At 42.9% G+C, this 19,852-nt stretch overlaps 1 protein-coding gene across 2 annotated transcripts in view; it reads right to left on the bottom strand.

Annotated features, from left to right (window-relative positions):
- Positions 1–19,852, bottom strand: part of CCDC152 (coiled-coil domain containing 152) — a 26,291-nt gene extending 6,439 nt beyond the window's left edge. Inside the window, exons 1-6 of one of the 2 annotated variants that reach the window (XM_081089602.1) lie at positions 19,696–19,852; positions 15,945–16,055; positions 14,026–14,131; positions 11,715–11,783; positions 5,545–5,609; positions 1,647–1,749 (exon numbers count right to left, since the gene is read on the bottom strand). In XM_081089602.1, coding sequence (XP_080945728.1) covers positions 1,647–1,749; positions 5,545–5,609; positions 11,715–11,783; positions 14,026–14,131; positions 15,945–16,031 — 430 coding nt within the window. In that variant the 5' untranslated portion in view covers positions 16,032–16,055; positions 19,696–19,852. Of the gene's footprint in view, positions 1–1,646; positions 1,750–5,544; positions 5,610–11,714; positions 11,784–14,025; positions 14,132–15,944; positions 16,056–19,216; positions 19,253–19,695 lie in introns of those variants that run through there. The other variant, XM_081089601.1, reaches the window with a different exon arrangement.

Below are 19,852 nucleotides of genomic sequence, written 5' to 3'. Positions count from 1 at the left end.
AACGTCATGGATGGAACTGGAGAGCATTATGCTAAGTGAAATAAGCCAGTCAATGAAGGAAAAATACCACATGATCTCACTCATTCATGGATAATAGAGACCATTATAAACTTTTGAACAATAATAGATTCAGAGGCAGAGCTGCCTCAAACAGATTGTCAAACTGCAGTGGGAAGGCCGGGGAGGGTTGGGGGGCAGGAGGTAGGGGGGTAAGAGATCAACTAAAGGACTTGTATGCATGCGTATAAGCATAACCAATGGACATAAGACACTGGGGGATAGGGGAGGCTGGGGGACTGTCTAGGGCGGGGGGATAAAATGGACACATATGTAATACCCTTTGTAATACTTTAAGCAATAAAAAAATTAAAAAAAAAAAAAAAATAAAGTGGCTGTTTAATGTCATAGTTCCACCAATAAGGACTCAGAGTTCCAGTAGCTCCATATATATATATATATATATATATATATATATATATATATACACATACATACATACATACACATTTTAGTATTTCTAAAGGTTCAAAGTGGTATCTCATTATAGTTTTAATTTGCATTTTGCTGCTTACTAATTATGTTGAACATGCTTTCAATGCTTATTTTCCATCTGTATATCTTGGGGGAAGTGTTGTTCAAATATTTTGCCCATTTTCTTATTGGGTTGTTTGGCTTATTATTGAGTTGTTAGCGCTTTTTTAAATTTTGGATATAAGTCCTTTAGCAGGTATGCATTTGCAAGTATTATTTCCCAGTCTATGGCCTGTCTTTTCATCTTGCTAACAGTGTTGAAAGACAGAAATAAATAATTTTGATGAAGTTCAATTTAGAATTTTTTTCTTTATTATTTGTGCTTTTTGTTTCTTTCCAAGAAGTTGTACCTAACTCAAGGTTGCAAAGATTATCTTCTATGCACTCTTTCTGCAGTTTTATAGATGCAGGCTTACATTTACATCAGTCATCTATTTCAAGTTGCATAATGTACATAAATAAGGTCTCATTAAGAATGAACAACATAAAATAATGAACAAAAACATATCCAGAGACAGAGAAGCATTGATCAGACTGTCAAACCTCAGAGGGAAGGTAGAGGAGGGTGGGGGTATGGGGGAGAGATCAACCAAAGGACTTGTATGCATGCATATAAGCATCACCAATGGACACAGACACCAGGGGGGTGAGGGCACGAGTGTGTGTGGGGTTGGGGGGCAATGGGGGGATAAGGACACATATGTAATACCTTAATCAATAAAGAAACATAAAATAAAACAAAATAAATTTTAAAAAGGAAAGACTTTTAACACCCTTATGAAACTACTTAACTTTCAACATAGGCTCATAAGATCTGCTTTACTGAAGGTAGAAACTTTCATTAGTGAAATGATATTCAATATGCTGAGTATATAAATATCAAAGTTATAAATTATACATTTTATATTAATTTTATACATTGCTTCATAGAAAATAATATTAAGTGTAAACACCATGAATCCAATTTAGACATGTTGTAATTTATATCACATAATTTAGGTACAAAACCTAAATTAAAATACATCAAGGCAGTGTTCACTCAAGAAAAATTAATATATGCATTTGAATTGTTTTATGATATCTTAGAATTCAGTAAATTAAAAATAAAAACTTACCTTTTTTCTGCATATCCTGGTAAAGTTTCCTTAATTCTGTCTTATGTCCTTCCTCTTTGATTTTCATTTCACTTATAAGTTTGGCAATGCTATTCTTATATTCCTAAAGATTAAAATATATTCATTCTTCAATTTAAATATGTGCATGCTACTTTTGATTAATTAGAAAGGTAAAATTGTCAAATTTTATATTAATTTTTGATCTGTAATCATATCTAGAAGGGAAAGATGTTGTTCAGTTTCAATCAGCTTTCAGAAGGACCAATTTCTGGTCCGAGGAGACAGAGGCCATCTAGAGACAATGTCTTTTTACTTTTGCTTTCTGAGGACTCATCACTAGTGTTGCGCATTTCATAGATGCTTGAAACATTTTGTTTCATTTTATGAACAAACACCATGACAGCACTAAAATAGGTCCAATAAAAGCCAAAGTTATACTTCAGAGCCAATGATAAAATAAAATAAATAGACAACCAGCTTTCCCTAAAGTAGGATAAATCCTTATGAATGTGGGATGAACTTCTGTATCTAAAAATTATACAAACATCCCTAATTCCCAGAAGGAGAGTAAGCATTACCCATCGTAAAGAGCTTTATAAAGGAGGCTAGAATAGGATGGGTTTGGGATTTGAGCCGTGCTCAGCAGGTGCCTGAGATTTGCTTCCTAGGTTGTGGGAACATATTATGCTAATGTGGAGAGGGGCATTAAGTAGGCCACGAAAGAGAAAGTCCCCAAAGATAAAATTCACAATTTTCTCAGTGGTATGTCCCCACATAAAGAAATCACTCACAGGCCCAAGATGTAGGCAGAGGAAAGGACAGTGGGAAGAACAGTGAAGAAGGTAGTAAGAAAGAGACAGCAATGAAGGCAAGCGGTCAAGAAAAGCCTCTGAACACTATGAGACAGGGGCTTCGCTTTGAATCACTGTTGTATGTCTGCCTCTTAGTGTCTCTCTGCTGATATATATTTGTTGAATGAATGAGAATGCCAATAAAAATTAAGTCAGAACGAATCTCAGAGGGGAGGCAGGGGTGGGACTGGGAGTGGTAGTGGGAAATGATTAACCAAAGAACATATGTGCATAACTCATAAATACAGACAACAGTGAAGGCCTGGAAGGGGCAGGTACAGGGTGGAGGGAATCAATGGGAAAAAAGGGGGGACATCTGCAATACTTTCAACAATAAAGATAAATTTAAAAAATTAAGTGAGAAATTCTTAGCTTAGACCCAGTAAATGGGCTTTTGAGGATCCATTAACTTCCTGAAATTGTATGTAAGATTATACATATACTAGAGGTCCAGTGAATGAAATTCATGCACTTGGGGGGTTCCCCTCAGCCCAGCCTGTGCCCTCTCACAGTCCAGGAGCCCTTGGGAGATGTCCAACTGATGGCTTAGGCCCGCTCCCCACAGGCCTAAACCATCAGTAGGGCATCCTTAGTGCTGCCGTGGAGGCAGGAGAGGCTCCTGCCACCGCCACTGTGCTCACCAGCTATGAACCCGGCTTCTAGCTGAGCAGTGCTCTCCCTGTGGGAGTGCAATGACCACCAGGGAGCAGCTCCTGCATTGATAATCTGCCCCCTGGTGGTCAGTGCGCATCATAGCCATCAGTCATTCCACTGTTCGGTCGATTTGCATATTAGCCTTTTATTATATAGGCTTAGAGGCCTGATGCATGAAATTTGTGCAAGAGTAGGCCTTCCTTCCCCAGGCTTCTGACATTGGCTGCCCTCTGGCACCCAGGATCCGGGCTTCCCTCCGGCCGCCGGCAGGCACCTGGGACCTGGGCTTCTCTCGCAGCCCAGGCTTCGTCCAGAAGGCCGTCGGAAAGATGTCCAGTCTAATTGGCATATCATGCTTTTATTATTATAGATATGAGTGCATATGTACTGATGAACTTTCTCCTCAGAGAGGGTTCACAGCTTTTCATAGATATTCAGTGATACTGAAGAGGTAAAAAAGTCCAGCTCTCCTGGCTTAGATGGCTATGATTAAACATAGAGGCACATCTGTCCAGGTTACATAAGTTCAAGGGGATATAGTCCAGATTCATACTGTGATACTTACCCTGCCAGGCAATTTGCAGGAATGGCCAAACCTATCCAAACACTGACTTTGATTAAAGCTGTACAGGTGAATTTGGGTGAATCTCATGAATTGCCATTCCTCATATGCACGTATCTAGGTTCCAAAGTGGGCAACTACGGAGTGGTTTTCATAAACTACTCCTGACTCAACTGGGTGCACTAAGCAGTTACTGCTCTGAGAAACAAGAGACAAACCTATCTATCTTTTCATTCCCCATTGACTTTGCCATCTGAAGATGCCATCACTAAAGTGGAATACTTCTGTTAATTGGTAAGACCCAGGGTCTTCACTCCCATCCCCAGGCATGGAGACTGTGTTTGGGCTGGGCTCTGTCACACTGGATTCTTCTCCCCACTTCAGCCTGGGCCAGTCCTTCCTCTTTCTAAGGGGACCAAGCCCCAACAAGTTATTCTTGGTTGCCTTTGGGAACCTTAAATGCCAAGGAATAGCCTCTGGTTGTATTTTTGTTTTTATAAAACTTAAGGATTCTCTGTCTACAAGTTACAAAACCTCTCCCAGTCCCATAACATGCTTATTAAGTACCTCCTGAGTTTGTTTCTGGGTAGTGGTTTTTCATGTTTTGGATGTGCCTGGAGGTTTTGTACTAGAGAATTCTCATTGGGTTGAGGCCATCTTCGGTTTGCTTTGGACAGTAGCTAATTTAGAAGTGCAGAATCTTGGGCTGTGGTGTTTTCTCATCAATTTCCACCCTCTGAAAATCCCTATGGTACTCTAGAAAAAGCAGTATTCTGTGGCTTGACACCTGAGACGAGAAAAGAGGCAAACATTTCTCCCCTTCTCTCTACCCCAATTACACTCTGACTTCACTATCTATTGTTGAGCTCTAAAGATGAGCTATGGAAAGGATGGGAAAGAATAAGGAAAAAGGATAAAGGAAAGGGGAAAGTAAACCATGGGATATATTCCAGAGATGTTTAAATTGTCTCAGAATTAGTGATGAGAGACGACATTTTCCAAGAGCGCAGCCAGATGCCGGTTATTTCATCTGAGTCACACCTAGGAGCTCTGCAGGGCTTTAGAATTAGACTGTTTCTTCAGAGGCTCCTCGAATGAGGAACCAGATTGAATTTAGAGATGGTCCTTCCAACTGAAGTTCTAAGTTCCATACAGATCCAACTAGAATTTTGGAAATCTTAGGCCAGAGTTTGACATATTGGCTCTTGGGAGAGGAGACTAATTCGTGTGATCAACTTCCCAAAGGGCAGAGGGGTGGGAACTGACGTTTACCGAGCACCTTTATGTTCTAGTCACTGTGTTGTGTGTATGTTCTATAGTTGCTAACACTATGCTGTTCTTATGGGAAAAAAGAAAAGGTAACAGAGGGTACGGTGGCCCTGGGAGAGAATTAATTGGCGGTTAAGTACCCCCTTCATTTAAATGGTGCAATAAAACTGTAATATATTACTCAAGTCATAAAGATTAAACACTCATTTACTTTGTAGTAAAAAAGTTGAAAAGTGCTAATAAAGTATGTATACTCTAGAGTAAAAACTCTATGAACATAATTTAAAAATATGTAACAAAATAGTTGCATTTTTTTGGTAGAAAGAAAAAGCACAAGTGACATATTAGTACATTACAGTCTGCAAGAAGACTAGAGTCCTCAGAATTTCTATTTCTTTAAAAATTTTCATTTGTTACAAATTCTGGCACACACACTCACACACATATATATTTACTCTATATTTTGGCTATCTTTATTAATGAAAACAACCACTTTTTTTTTCTAATTTAGAAGACAAATGCTCTACAGGGACTTGATTGATACAAAGATACATACACTCACCTGTTCATGAGATTTTAACTTTTCTTTCATAAGATCAGCATTTCTTTTCAGTTGTTCATTTTTACCTGCGTAAAAACCATCAAAGAGCATCCTAATATACAGCGCCTTTCAATTACATGGGAACACATGTCACCTTTCAAGTTTCCATTCATGTATGTACTACTCAACCCTTGAAAACAGCATCTATTACACACCTATTACATATGCACAGAGTACGTGAAACTGGAATGGTGAGACAAAAATATAATCATTCTTCAAATTGTGCAGCCTGTGGTGAGAGATGTGTAAGTCGTTGTGATGCGCCATGGCCGCCCTGCAGTGGCAGTGTGTCTGAAGTACGTGGGACCTGTGGGACAAAAGCCCACGTCAGAATGAGGTCAGGTGAGAGTACACTGAGGAGGAAGCATCTGAGCTGAGACTTAAATGCTAAGGCTCACCCCAGGTGGGAGGGGGCGTTTCAGAAGACTGTGGGCTGGGGTGAGCGCAGCACGCGTGGGAAAGTGACAACTGAAGTACAGCACTGTTGGAGTAAACTCTGAGGAAGGTGTGTTAAGTAGGTTGGGGCCATAGCCTAGTAGGAGGTCTGACTTTAAATTTTATTTTATGGAGTCATCAATGAATTTTACAGAGGCGTTGAAGAAATTTGAATAGTGAAGTGAAATGATTACAGTTAATATTATTTGGCAGTGCGGAGGATGATGGGAGTGTTTTGACCCCAGAGGCATGCATGTCAGAAAAGGCAGATCAAGTAAGAAATAACAGGACCCTAAGTTAGGCCAGTGGCAGTAGGAGACAAAGGAAAAAATAACGATAAGGATTTAGATGAGAGTCACCAGGAGCCTTAGTGGCTGATTGCAAAAGAGAAAGGGGGTGGGGGGCATGGAGAAAAAAAAAAGAGAAGGGGGGATCTCCACCTTTTCGGTTTCTGGTTTGGGTAAGTGAAAAATATGCAACAGTTCGGGAAACATTAAAAGGGGAAGATTTCTAGGAATGAGATAATGAACCTACAGCTTTACTATGTGCATTTGAGAACGTTCCTGAGAAACATTTGGGTGTGGCCAAAGGAAGACTATCCTATAAGGCAGTGGTACTCAACCTGTGGGTCACGACCCCTTTGGGGGTCCAACGACCCTTTCACAGGGGTCGCCTAAGACCATCGGAAAACACATATATAATTACATATTGTTTTTGTGATTAATCACTATGCTTTAATTATGTTCAATTTGTAACAATGAAATTGGGGGTCACCACAACATGAGGAACTGTATTAAAGGGTCGCGGCATTAGGAAGGTTGAGAACCACTGCTCCAAGGAGACTGGGACGTGTCCAGAGACCAGGAGAGAGTGGTACTAAGAAAAGTGGTTAAAGGGAAGCTAAGCATCTCTCCCCTCCCACGCACCTCACTGAAGGTATCAATGCTTACAGCCTGTGTATTCCTTCCCTACTTTCCCCCAGCTTATACAACTATATGTAAACACATCACACATTTCTACTGGTTTCATTTGTTTTTACCAATATAAAAGTGTACTAAACATATTACTTTGCAAAGAACTTATTTCTTAAAAATAGACATTCCTCCAAGTCTGTAGCTTTTCTATGCATGCATTTTTATAATTTTACATAAGTGGGATCATAGCCTACATGTTGCGATACTCTTAGCACAGTCTTGCCTCTCTCTTGTTTTCTTTCTACCTTCTTCCTCTCCCTCTTTTTTTCTCTCTCCACCTCCACACCCCTGGTATAATTGTGTATCCTTCTGTGTTTTTCTCCGTGCTCTTGATCTCTGGATCATACCTATGCATATATACATACACATTCTCATAGTTTCAGTCATATCTTTTGCCCATTATACTTTTTCCTTTTATCTTTGCTAGTCAGTTTGTAGAGCTCTTTGTATATTGTAGATATTAAGTTACGTTAGTATTTGAAATTATGTTTTGAAATAAATTATTTATTTTTTGACTTCTGTGTGACAAAATGGCATGCCAAGTCCTTTCTTGTTGCTATTGTTGGTGCTCTTGTTGCATAAGAAAGTCTATTAGTCCTGCCTGGCTGGCATGGCTCAGTGGTTGAGCGTTGACCTATGAACCAGGGGGTCACAGTTTGATTTCTGGTCAGGGCACAAGCCCGGTTACAGGCTCGATCCCCAGTGTAGGGTGTGCAGGGGGCAGCTGATCAATGATTCTCTTTCATCATTGATGTTTCTCTCTCTCCCTCTCTTTCTGAAATCAATAAAAACATATTTTTTAAAAAGTCTATTCATTCTGTTTTTAAAAGTCTGTTAGTTCTGTTTTTCCCTTATATAGCGTCTGAGGTTCCCAGAGTGGTTCTACCATATTATGAAGAGTAGTACATGGCATTAGGTTGTACATGTAGCCTAGATTTTCCTTTAAGTTTGTATTCTCTTTTACACTAAAGTCTTTTGTTCATCTGGAATTTATTTCTGATGTGGTGGGAGAGTCCAGCTTTCTTTTCCTCCAGGTGGAAAGCTGGTTGTGTCAGTACTGTATGTTGAAATGCCATTCTTTTTTCCAATACATTGAAATATTACAGTAACAAATATTGGGGCCTTTTCTAGAATCTGTTTCTCTATTCTTTCCATGAATACGTTTTTCAATTTCTATGTCAAATGCCATATCAATTTCATTCTAACAAATTCAGAGCATATTATTATCTGGTAATGGAAATTCTCCTTCCTCTTGGTTTTCTTGTTTATTCTTGTGTGTTTGTTTGTTTTTGGTCAAATAAATTTTAATATTATTGTATACAGTCTTCTCTCCCACCCAAAATTTAGTATTTTAAAAAATATATATTTTATTGATTTTTACAGAGAGGAAGGGAAAGGGATAGAGAGTTAGAAACATCGATGAGAGAGAAACATCGATCAGCTGCCTCCTGCACACCTCCCACTGGGGATGTGCCCGCAACCAAGGTACATGCCCTTGACTGGAATCAAACCTGTGGCCCTTCAGTCCGCAGGCCGATGCTCTATCCACTGAGCCAAACCAGTCAGGGCCAAAAGTTAGTATTTTAATTAAGATTGCGTTAAATGTGTTTATTAACTTCAGGAAAATGTACATTTTAATAATGTTAAGTCTTCCCTCTGCCAGGAAAATTGGTCAACCTATCTAAATGCTGTAGCCCTTGCACATTATCTGGCTTTGGCATATCTGTATGTAGGCTGAATAGCACCACATGCTTAGCTGTGAACTAAAGCCATCTGCTGTAGAAACTGGACCTCCTTAATGCTTTATATTATATTAGAGGCCCGGTGCACAAAAATTTGTGCACTCGGGGGGGAGGGGGGGTCCCTCAGCCCGGCCTGTGCCCTCTCGCAGCCTGGGACCCCTCGGGAGATAACGACCTGCTGGCTTAGGCCTGCTCCCGGGTGGCAGAGGGCAGGCCCAATCCCTAGGTGCAGCCCCTGGTCGGGCTCACAGCAGGGCTGATTGGGGAGTTGGGGCACCGCCCCCTATCATGCAAGGAGCAGGGAGGATCGGGAGGTTGCGATGCCACCCTCAGTCACGCTCAGGGTAGGGCCGATTGGGGGGTTGGGGCACCGCCCTCGGTCACACTCAAGGCAGGGTCGATGGGGAGGTTGTGGTGCCACCCCCTGTCACACACAGCGCAGGGCCAATCAGGGAGTTGGGGCGCTGCCCCCTGTCACTCACAGAGCAGGGCCCATCAGGGGGGTTGGGGCTCCGTACCCTGTCATGCACAGAGTAGGGTCGATCAGGGGGTTGGGGAGCTCCCCCCTGTCACGCACAGAGCAGGGCCGATCAGGGGGTTGAGGAGCTCCCCCCGTCACTCACAGAGTAGGGCCGATAGGGGAGTTGGGGGCACTGCCCCCGTCACACACAGAGCAGGGCGGATCAGGGGGTTGGGGCATCACATCCTGTCACACTCAGGGCAGGGCCGATGGGGAGGTTATGGCTCTACCCCGTCACACACAGAGCAGGGCCCGTGGGGGGTGGGGTTGGGGTGCCGCACCCTGTCACACACAGAGCCGCAGGGCGATCAGGGGGTTGGGGAGCTCCCCCCTATCAGGCACAGAGCAGGGCTGGTCAGGGGGTTTGGGCACCTTCCCCTGTCACAAACAGAGCAGGGTGGATAGGGAGGTTGTGGCCCCGCCCTCTGTCACACACAGAGCCGCAGGGCAATCAGGGGGTTTGGGGGCTGCCCCCTGTCACGCTGATCCCAGTGCTGGGAGGCCTCGTGGCTCCGCTGATCCCGGTGCTGGGAGGCATATTACCCTTTTACTAGATAGGATAGAGGCCTGGTGCATGGGTGGGGGCCGGCTGGTTTGCCCTGAAGGGTGTCCTGGATCAGGGTGGGGGGTCCCGCTTGGGTGCCTGGCCAGCCTGGGTGAGGGGCTGATGGCTGTTTGCAGCTGATCACACCCCCTTCAGGGTGGGGGTCCCCACTGGGGTGCCTGGCCAGTCTGGGTGAGGGGCTGAGGGCTGTTTTCAGGCTGGCGGGTGACTGAAGCTCCCAACTGCTCCTTTTTTTCTTTTTTTTATTCTGGACCAGCTTTAGCTCTGAGGCTTGACTCCAGCTCTGAGGCCTCGGCTGCTGAAAGCAGGTATCTGGTTTGTTTGGGTTCTATAATCAAAACACTGTTTCAACTCCAGCTCTGAGATCCCGGCTGGCTGAAAGCAGGTTTCTGGGGTTTTGTTTAGCTTCTATATTTGTAACAATGTTTCAAACTGCAAGCTCAGAGGCCAGCAGCGGTAGGCAGGGAACGTTGGCTTCCTCCGTCACTGAAGCAAGCAAGCCTCATGTTCGCTTCAAGCTGCCTGGCTGCCGGCCGCCATCTTGGCTGGCAGTTAATTTGCATATCACCCTGATTAGCCAATGGGAAGGGTAGCGGAGGTACAGCTAATTACCATGTTTCTCTTTTATTAGATAGGATTACTAGAGGCCCAATGCACGAAATTCGTGCAAGAGTAGGTCTTCTTTCCCCCGGCTGCCCGGCTTCCCTCTGGCACCTGGGACCTGGGCTTCCCTCTGGCACCCGGGACCCTGGCTTCCCTTGCAGCCCCAGCTTTGTCTGGAAGATCGTCCAGAAGGACATCCAGTCTAATTAGCATATTATGCTTTTATTATTATAGATATTTCAGCTGGCTCTATGCTGGCTTTCATCTGTAGTGCAGTCGACATGTGATTATTGTTAGCAATGCTTTTTCCCATCATCCTACCAGATTCAACACTAGGTTTTCAAACACATATGGCTACTCCCTTAAGGTGTAAGGTTGTTGCTGCTCTGGCTAGAGTAGTTATAAATTCAAATAGCATTTTGTGTCACTGTAGGATCCACCTGATTCTGATATTTGACAAGTAATCTTCCTCTGACCTAGCCAAAATCCACTTTAATCTCTTGGATTCTAATAATTTTGCAATATACTTTTCTAAAATTGGTTATTCTCCTTTGGTATCAGACCAGGAGGAAAGCCTTAAGTGTGCATTGTTTTTGGATTCATTATATACTCAATGAGTTGGTTTTCTTTAGTATCTTGGATGAGGAATTGAGCAGGAAATGGTCACTGTAGTTTTTTTTAAAAAAATTTTAAGCATATTTTTTATTGATTTCAGAGAAGAAGGGAGAGGCAGAGAGAGATAGAAACATCAATGATGAGAGAGAATCATTGGTTGGCTGCCTCCTGCTTGCATCCCACTGGGGATCGAGCCCACAACCTGCGCATGTGCCCTTGACCGGAATCAAACCTGGGACCCTTCAGTCTGCAGGCTGTTGCTCTATCCACTGAGCCAAACCAGCTAGGATGATCATTGCAGTTTTTGAGTAGAATATTCACTGTGCAACTACTAGTGAACATCTACCCTTCAAAACTGAACATGGGTACTGAAAGCAAGAGTACTACTGGGAGCAAATATACTTTGAAACATTTGAAAGTAATAAAGAGAATGATTATGATAGCTTATAAAACCCTGATGTTCCTGTCAGAATAGGACTGAACTGTTCTGTTCAGCATGGCATTCATTTCTTAATAATTGAGGATGTATTACTCAGTAGTAAGGTGCCCTTCCTTTTGCTGATAAATTTAACAAGACCAAATTAAAAGGAACTTATTGTCAACAATTTAAAAATTCTCATCTTTAAAGGTGCTTAAATACATCATATTTTTTAAGATTTATTTTTTGTCTAACTTACCTTTCAAATTATGTTGATATTCAATGGTCTGTTGTAGCCCTTTTACCATATTATGAAGAGTAGCACATTCTAAAACATAAGAGATAAATGTATTTGAAGATTATTTGCTTTCATTTTGGAATCATTTTCTCAAAGTTGAAATACATAAAATAAAATACTGTTTGTGACAATGAGCAGATCTTAACAAAGCTATAAGGCATCTCAAAGTAAATTATATAACAACCACCCTGAAAGTCAAATGCAATTCAGGATTTAGTAGAGTTCTCTAAGGCACAATAAATGCAGTAGGACAGGGAGCCGCTCATGTACCTCAGCAAGACCTGCCCTAGAAGTGAGGCACATGTGGACTGCCGGGGGGCTTCGAGGAGCGCATCCATGTGAGTTTCCCATGAAAGAACATCCGGGGACAGAGAGCCGAGGTACATCAAGTTTTGTTCAAAGATAGACAGTCAGAGCTGGTGAGGTGGCATTTGGGATGAGACACTGCTTTACTTCCTCCCTGTCCTCAGACCTGTCCTCTTAGTATTTTTATGCCCGAGTTCCAGGACAAGGCAGTAGTAACTAAAGGAGTAAACACCCAACATGGTGAGTGACAGGGCATCAGCGCTTTGGTGCCAATGACTTCTCCACCGTGGGAGACAAAGCCTTGCAAGCATTAGTGCCCTGATGTGTGCATGAAGCTTTCAGTGTACTCTTGGGTACCACCAGCAACAGCTAAGCCTTTGATGGGTATCATTCCCACCTTCTATTCAGACAAAGTTCCCCCCATCCTCCATTTTTTCCCTCTCTTGCTATTTCCCAGTAAGGACGATGGTCAAATTACATGTGACAATACCTGCTTCGCGTATGTTACCATGTTAGCTGCTACAATTAAAAAATTAAGGGGGCATAGGCTCCGCTATCACTTGTCTTTGTGTCTTTTAGAAGCATGAGCCCAGTAATTCATGCAATATGGGACCTCAGTACTCAGCAAATTGAAAACCGAGTCCTGAAACTGGAAGTATACTGCATGTTTTTAAAATGTGCATTTCACAATTTGAACACAAGGTGGCTCTCCCAACACATTTTTTTTAACAAAGGAAACTGGCTCAATAGGGAATTGTTCCTTAGAACACCATTCATTATTTTAGAATAATAGCTTTCAATTCTCTTTGCAAACATTTACCCAATTATAATTTCTAATAGACTTTATAATATAGTTTGAACAATACTATTGTCATATTCAACTCTTAAAAACTATAGTTCAGAATACTAAACTACTTCTTATCCTATATACTTTAATCAATTGTTGAGCTCAAATTTAGGCTCTACCATTAACTAGTAATTTGCATATTAACACCTATTTCATAAAGCAGTTGGAAATGTTAAATACAATTATGCATGACAATAATTTTTATAGCACTTAGTCCTCAGTACTAATATTATTTATCATCTTGAAATGGCAAAGAAATTTTTTATCTGGTGTTAAATGTGGAAAATAAAATATCAAGATCTCATTCTTTATTGTTGAACAAATTTAATTGTATATAGAGTTTGTTCTTCTCTAAGTGAATTAGCACACACTTGACTTTATGAGTTGTCAATCATACTAGTTCGTTTACTTCTGCTGCGTATTATCTAGCCAAAAGGCCATTAGATTTAAAATGAGAACTGGATGTTTAAAAAGTGTTTAATTATATTTTCAAATATAAAATACACATGAAACGCAAAACTAGTGAAAAATGACTATGTCTGCAATCCTGCCCCCAAACTAACCAGTTTCCCTCCCTGAAAGCAAGCCCCGCAGAGAAATGCCACCTCCACAGGGCCCCGCCCTAGCGCAGGGAACCCAGGCTCCTGTCAGGCACAGTGAGGGTGGGTGCAGCTGAGAGGGCGGCCATGGGGAGCTGAGCAACACGTGGCGTAGGTGTCTCAGAACACAGGGGAGAGCGCCAGACTGGGACCGCCCGTGTTAACACTAAACTTTTTACCCACCTGGTATTTATTTTGGAGTTATTGTGAGGCAGGAATTCCACTGTATTTCCCCCATGATTCTGAAAGCCTGGATTGATTCTTGGATTTGCCATTTCTTAGCTGAGTGGACTCAGATAAATTATTTAACTTCTTTTATCTTGTTTTTCTTCATTACTGACATGGAGTAATAAAATCAGTCCTACCTGTCCTTTAGGGCTATATTAAGGATAAAATGACAGTCTAGAAAGTGCTGTGTGAATTTTAAATATTTTACAAACGTATGGTGCAATATTAATCACTGTTGTACCCAAAAGCACTCTCATGATATTAGTATTTTTCCAGGCAGCCAAGAACTAACCTTCTTTAAGTGAGGCCTCATTTGTTTGCATTCCTTTTAATAAACAGTTAGCTTTTTCCAACTGCATATTCAGTACGTTGTTCCTTCCAGAAGTTTCTACCATTTTCTGTAGAGAAAACAATATATATCATAACCAAATCAATGCTGTTAATATGCATTGAGCGTCTGCCCCCTGGTGGTCAGTGTGTGTCATAGTGACCAGTCATTCTCAGTCGTTCTGCTGTTAGGGTCAATTTGCATATTACCCTTTTATTATATGCTTGGTGCATGGGTGGGGGCTGGCTGGTTTGCCCTGAAGTGTGTCCTGGTTAAGGGTGGGGGTTCCGCTGGGGTGCCTGGCCAGCCTGGGTGAGTGGCTGATGGCTGTTTGCAGGCTGGCCACAGCCCCTTCAGGGTGGGGGTCCCCGCTGGGGTGCCTGGCCAGCCTAGGTGAGGGGCTGATGGCTGTTTGCAGGCTGGCCACGGCCCCCAGCCACCCAAGCTCCCAGTGGAGGGTGGCTGGAAGCAGGTATCTGGGATTTATTTGTCTTCTATAATTGAAACTTTGTTGCCTTTAGCGGAGGCCACAGCCAGCCAGGGCAGGCAGGAAACTTGGCTTCCTCCATTGCCAGGGCAAACAAGCTTCCTGCTTGCTCTAGCTCCGTGGCTGCCGGCCACCATCTTGGTTGGGTTAATTTGCATATAGTCGCTCTGATTGGCTGGTGGGCGTGGCTTGGGCATAGCAAAGGTACGGTCAATTTGCATGTTTCTCTTTTATTAGATTAGATACCTGAAGGGAAGGATCATATTATACTCTGCTCTGTACTATGTTGCACTTAGTATTATTCTCTTGAGATGATGTCATATAAGCACATATAGGTCTACCTCATTCTCTTAATAGCTGCACTGAGTGTCATGTATGCATATTCTGCAATTTATTTAAGTAGTTCACTACTGAGGAAAATTTGTGTTGTTTCCACTTTTTTGCCCTTGCAGACAATAAACATTCTTGAATATATCTCTCTGATATCTGTGTGAATAGTATAACAGCTGCTATAAACTCATCAAACACCTTCAGAAATTATCAATTCATGACCAGTCTCATATCTTCTATAGCCACTTCCCTGTTGTCTTCACTTCTGAATTTATCTCAAAGCAACTCTGACATTATTTTATTTCATCTATAAATATTACCATCTTTATGTGTCTGTAAGAGATAAGACTCTTAAAAAATACCATATCATGAAACTTGTCCAGAGTTGTGGAGGGAGGACTTCAAGTGGGTCTGCTTTTAGGCAAAAGAGAAGGAAAGGGAAGAGGTAGAATAGGAAAGACTAAAAAACCTTTTAGTCATAATGGTAAGACACTGAGGACTGAATCTACTTCAATTCTTACTAAATCATTCCTGAGTTTATGGCCATCTTGGGCATTTAAGTAGGTATTTTCCCTTTAACTTTAGCAAAACTGTATCAATTATTTATTGCCTTGACATTTTGATGCATTAGTGCAAATGAGCCAAAACCATATATATTTTAACACATTGTATGCGGGAAACATATTTATACGTTTTACGTTGACTGGTAGTAGAGCGCGGGACACGTATTTTATAGACGCAGGATACTTTTTTTATAGACTAGCGATAGAATGCGGGTAACGTATAAATACGTAAACTAAAGTTATCGTAATTTTACTGAACGTTGCCATTTGCGCAAAACATTAGCAAAAATGGCCCGCGCCACTTGTTAGCGCGTGATAAAAACTACCCGCAAACAATGTGTTAAATACGGATGTTTAAGGACTTACTTAGCAAAGTACATTCCCATTGTCTTTACCCTGCTCATTTTGGGTTGTACATTTTTCTTTCTTTCCAACTCCTTCCACTGGCAAAATCTGTTCCACTTTTTCCCTATTCACTTCAACTGTTTGATATCTTTACATACCTTTTCTATCTGTGAGAAGTCATTTATAAGTTTGTCAAGATTCACACTGCTAATCTTTTTCACACATCCATCGCTGCTTTGATTCATATCCAAACTAGTGCAGAGTAAATACTGTTAAAACAAACAAATAACAAAATCTAACGCACTACAACAGTAGTAATAAATACTAACGTTTCTGTCCTCTACTCAGAGGACCTACTTGAGCTCCATTCCACTCAGAATTTTTGTTATGCCCGTTAACAATAGCCAGTGCGTTATGGCTTCTCCATTTCTGCAGCTCCACCCTCACTGAGTTTTCTCTAAAGAAATCTAACATTAGTGAACTGATATATACACATGTAAAAATTATTTGTCCCTACCATATAAAAATTAATCATGCCACTGTTCAACACTCATCTCCTTGCCATCAGTATGGCTGGACTTAAAAATCTGATATATTATTAAATCTTTAAACATAGGTATTCTCAATTTAAGGTATTTAAAATACCTCTCATGCCACAAATATTGTTGCTGTGTTTCCTAGTACTGTGGTTATTGCTATGGACTGATTTGTGAACCTCTCCCAAATTCATGTGTTGAAGTACTACTACATCCCAAAGTGACTGTGTTTGGAGATAGGGTCTTTAGGAAGTAATTAAGGTTAAATGAGGTCCTAAGGATGGGGCCCTTATCCAATAGGACTGTGGCCATATGAGAAGAGGAAGAGGAGGCATTCCTGTACATACAAAGAAAGGACTAACTTTGCAGTCCTGTCTCTACCATCCATTAAAGAAGAAAAATTAAGAAAACATTTTAAATAAGGAAGATCTTGTGCAGCCACTGTGGAAGACAGTATGGAGTTTCCTCAAAAAGTTAAAAATGGAACTCCCATTTGACACAGGGATCCCACTTCTAGGAATATATCCCAAGAAAACAGAAACACCAATCAGAAAGGATATATACACCCCTATGTTCATAGCAGCACAATTTACAATAGCTAAGATTTGGAAACAGCCTAAGTGCCCATCAGCAGAATAGTGGATTAAAAAACTTTGATACATCTACACAATGGAATACTATGCCACTATACAAAAAGAAGGAACTTTTACCATTTGCAACAGCATGTATGGAACTGGAGAGCATTATGCTAAGTGAAATAAGCAAGTCAGAGAAAGATAAATATCACATGATCTCACTCATATGCGGGATATAATTATCAACATAATTTGATGAACAAGAATAGATCCAGAGACAAATGGCAGGGGAGGTGGCGGGGGGGGGGGGGAGGGGGTTAGAGAGCAACCAAAGGACTTGTATGCACGCATATTAGCATAACCAATGGACACAGACACTGGGGCGGTGGGGGCTTGCCTGGGTTGGAAATGTCTGGGGGCGGGGGGTCAACTGGGGAAAAAGGAGACTTATGTAAAACTTTAGACAATTAAAAAAAAGTGATTTACACAAATGGAATACTACTCGGCCATAAAAAAGAAGGAAATCTTACAGTTTGTGACAGCATTATGCTATGTGAAATAAGCCAGAGAAAGACAAGTGCCATATGATTTCACTCATATGTGGAACCTAATGAAAAAAAGGAACTAACAAGCAAAAACAGAGAAAGACTCATAGATAGAGAGCAGGCTGACAGCTGTTGGGGAAAAAGGGGCTGGGTGAGGGGTGGGGTGGAGGGATTGAGCAAAAGAGGGAAAAAAAGGGAGGAAAAACTCATGGATATGGACAATATGTGGTGATTGCCAGGGAGAGGGGGGATGAGGGGAGGTGGAGGAAGGTATAATGGGGATAAATGGTGATGGATGGAGACTTGACTTGGGGTGGTGAATATACAATACAGTGTACAGATGATGTGTTGTAGAATTGTGCACCTGAAACCTATGTAATTTTGTTAACCAGTATCACCCCAAGAAATTCAATAAAAAGGAAAAAAAAAAAAAGGACGATCTCTCCCTCTCTCTCTCTATGTGCTCACACAGAGGAGAGGTCATGTGAGCACACGGTGAGAAGGTAGCCGTCTGCACCTCGAGGAGAGAGTCCTCACGGGATACCAACCCTGCTGGCACCGTGATGGTGGACTTCCACCCTTCAGAACCGTGAGAAAGTAAATTTCTGTTGTTTAAGCCACCCAGCATGCAGCATTTTGTTACAGCACGACGGAGTAGATGAATACCCTTGTTTTTCACATTGTGTTTGGTAAACAAAAGGCATCGGGAAATTAATACGCTCAAAGCAGCCATTCAGTGATGCCATCCTCTTGTGGTGTTGTGTAAGGATCACCTTTGGTGTAGCCAGCTGGCTGTCCAGGGAAGATTAAGAGTTCGTTTAGTCCCGTGGACCCAATCCTGGAAGTGCAGGAAGGATAGAGGAGGTGACTTTTGCAAACCGGCCAGCCCTTAAATGTGGGGGTGCGCGTGTCTAGAAAAATCAAGATCAATACCGTCGAAAAGTATGTGACACTGTTTAGACTGTTCTCTGGCAAAGAGGAAGAGAGTAGGAACCTGGAGTTCAGGCCTTCTAGACTGAGGGAGGAGCTGACGCGGGAAAGTGGCAGTGGCAACTAGTCCAGGGTAAAAGGCTGATAAAACCCCTACAGTCATTACTCAGTGTAATGTGGGGGCACATGGTTGTTTAAGAGGAGGTACACCAAAACACGGACATTGCTTGACAATTTGGTCATTAAAAAGCTCCATGTCCTCCTCTTTTTAAGATTATATTACACCAACAACTATTAGTGGTTTTTAGACCTGAGAGAATTTTAGCTCTATATTTTCCGTTTTTACTGAATTATTATCCTGTGTATCATATAGGTGAGCAAAACTCTCTATAAAATCCCTTAAATGGGTAAAACTTGATCCTTCAGGCAGGACAATTATCGTAATAGCAGCTCAAGATAAACACAGTAAAATTCCTCACGGGGTAAAATGGAAAAAAGCATCACTATTTGATATACTGTTATTATTTACTAGAACTATACAATAATTTGAAATAGTTAAATGCAAAATCCTCCCTCCTAACTTTGTTTTCCTTTTTGGCTCCAAACATCTATAATCATCTATCATAATAAAAGCATAATATGCTAATTAGGCCAGATGTCCTTCCGGACAAAGCCAGGGCTGCGAGGGACCAGAGCCTAGGTCCCAAGTGCGAGAGGGCAGCCGGTGCCGGCAGCTGGGGGAAGGAAGGCCTCCTCTTGCATGCATTTCGTGCAAGTCAGGCCTCTAGTTTTAAATAAAAAAGGTTTACAGGGCTTTGCCTTAGAACAAGGCTTCTGAGCTCACTGCATTTCCCCTTGAGCTTCCTCTCCTTCCAGCTGCTCTCCCGGAGGAGCCCCTGGGAGTGTCCTCCCTGGAGAACCGCCTTCCCGGCCGTCCCGCCCGCTCCCCGCAGTCACTTCCAGGGGCCGCGCCGCCTCCTCCACCGCCAGCTCCGCTCCCCGTGGCCGGGGTCCCCCTGCCCGGGGCCTGGTGCAGGCGGCCCAGCCGTCACCCTCTGGTTGTGCCCTTCAAGGCCCAGCGCCCCCGCGGCCGCAGGTGCAGGTGGGTGGCGGCCCCGTGTCCTTCCAAGGCCCCGGGCTGCCGACCAGCTCCCACCCGGCCGGGCCTCCCTTCCCCACCCTCGGCCCAGCGCTCGGCCCGGAAGGCAGCTCGGGTGCCCGCCCCCTTTCCCGCCTTCGCGCCGCCGGGGATTCCCTCAGCCCCGAGCCCGGGCTTCCGGCTCCGCCACCCGCAGCCCCGCGTCCCAGGAGCCCAGCTCGCACCGCGGGCGCACCGAGCGCGGGGTCCAGGCCTCCTCCGCGGGGACTGCGCTGTGGGAAGGGAATGTCCGCGGGAACCACGGGGACTCGAACGGGCGCAGGGGCTCGGGAGCCTTGCCTGCTGCGGCCGGGGTCCCGCCTCTCCCTGTCCCCGCCCGGA

The sequence above is a fragment of the Myotis nattereri genome (assembly GCF_964212035.1).
Source record: "Myotis nattereri genome assembly, chromosome: 4".
Lineage (NCBI taxonomy): Eukaryota > Metazoa > Chordata > Mammalia > Chiroptera > Vespertilionidae > Myotis > Myotis nattereri.
This window is presented reverse-complemented; position numbering and strand designations above follow the sequence as displayed.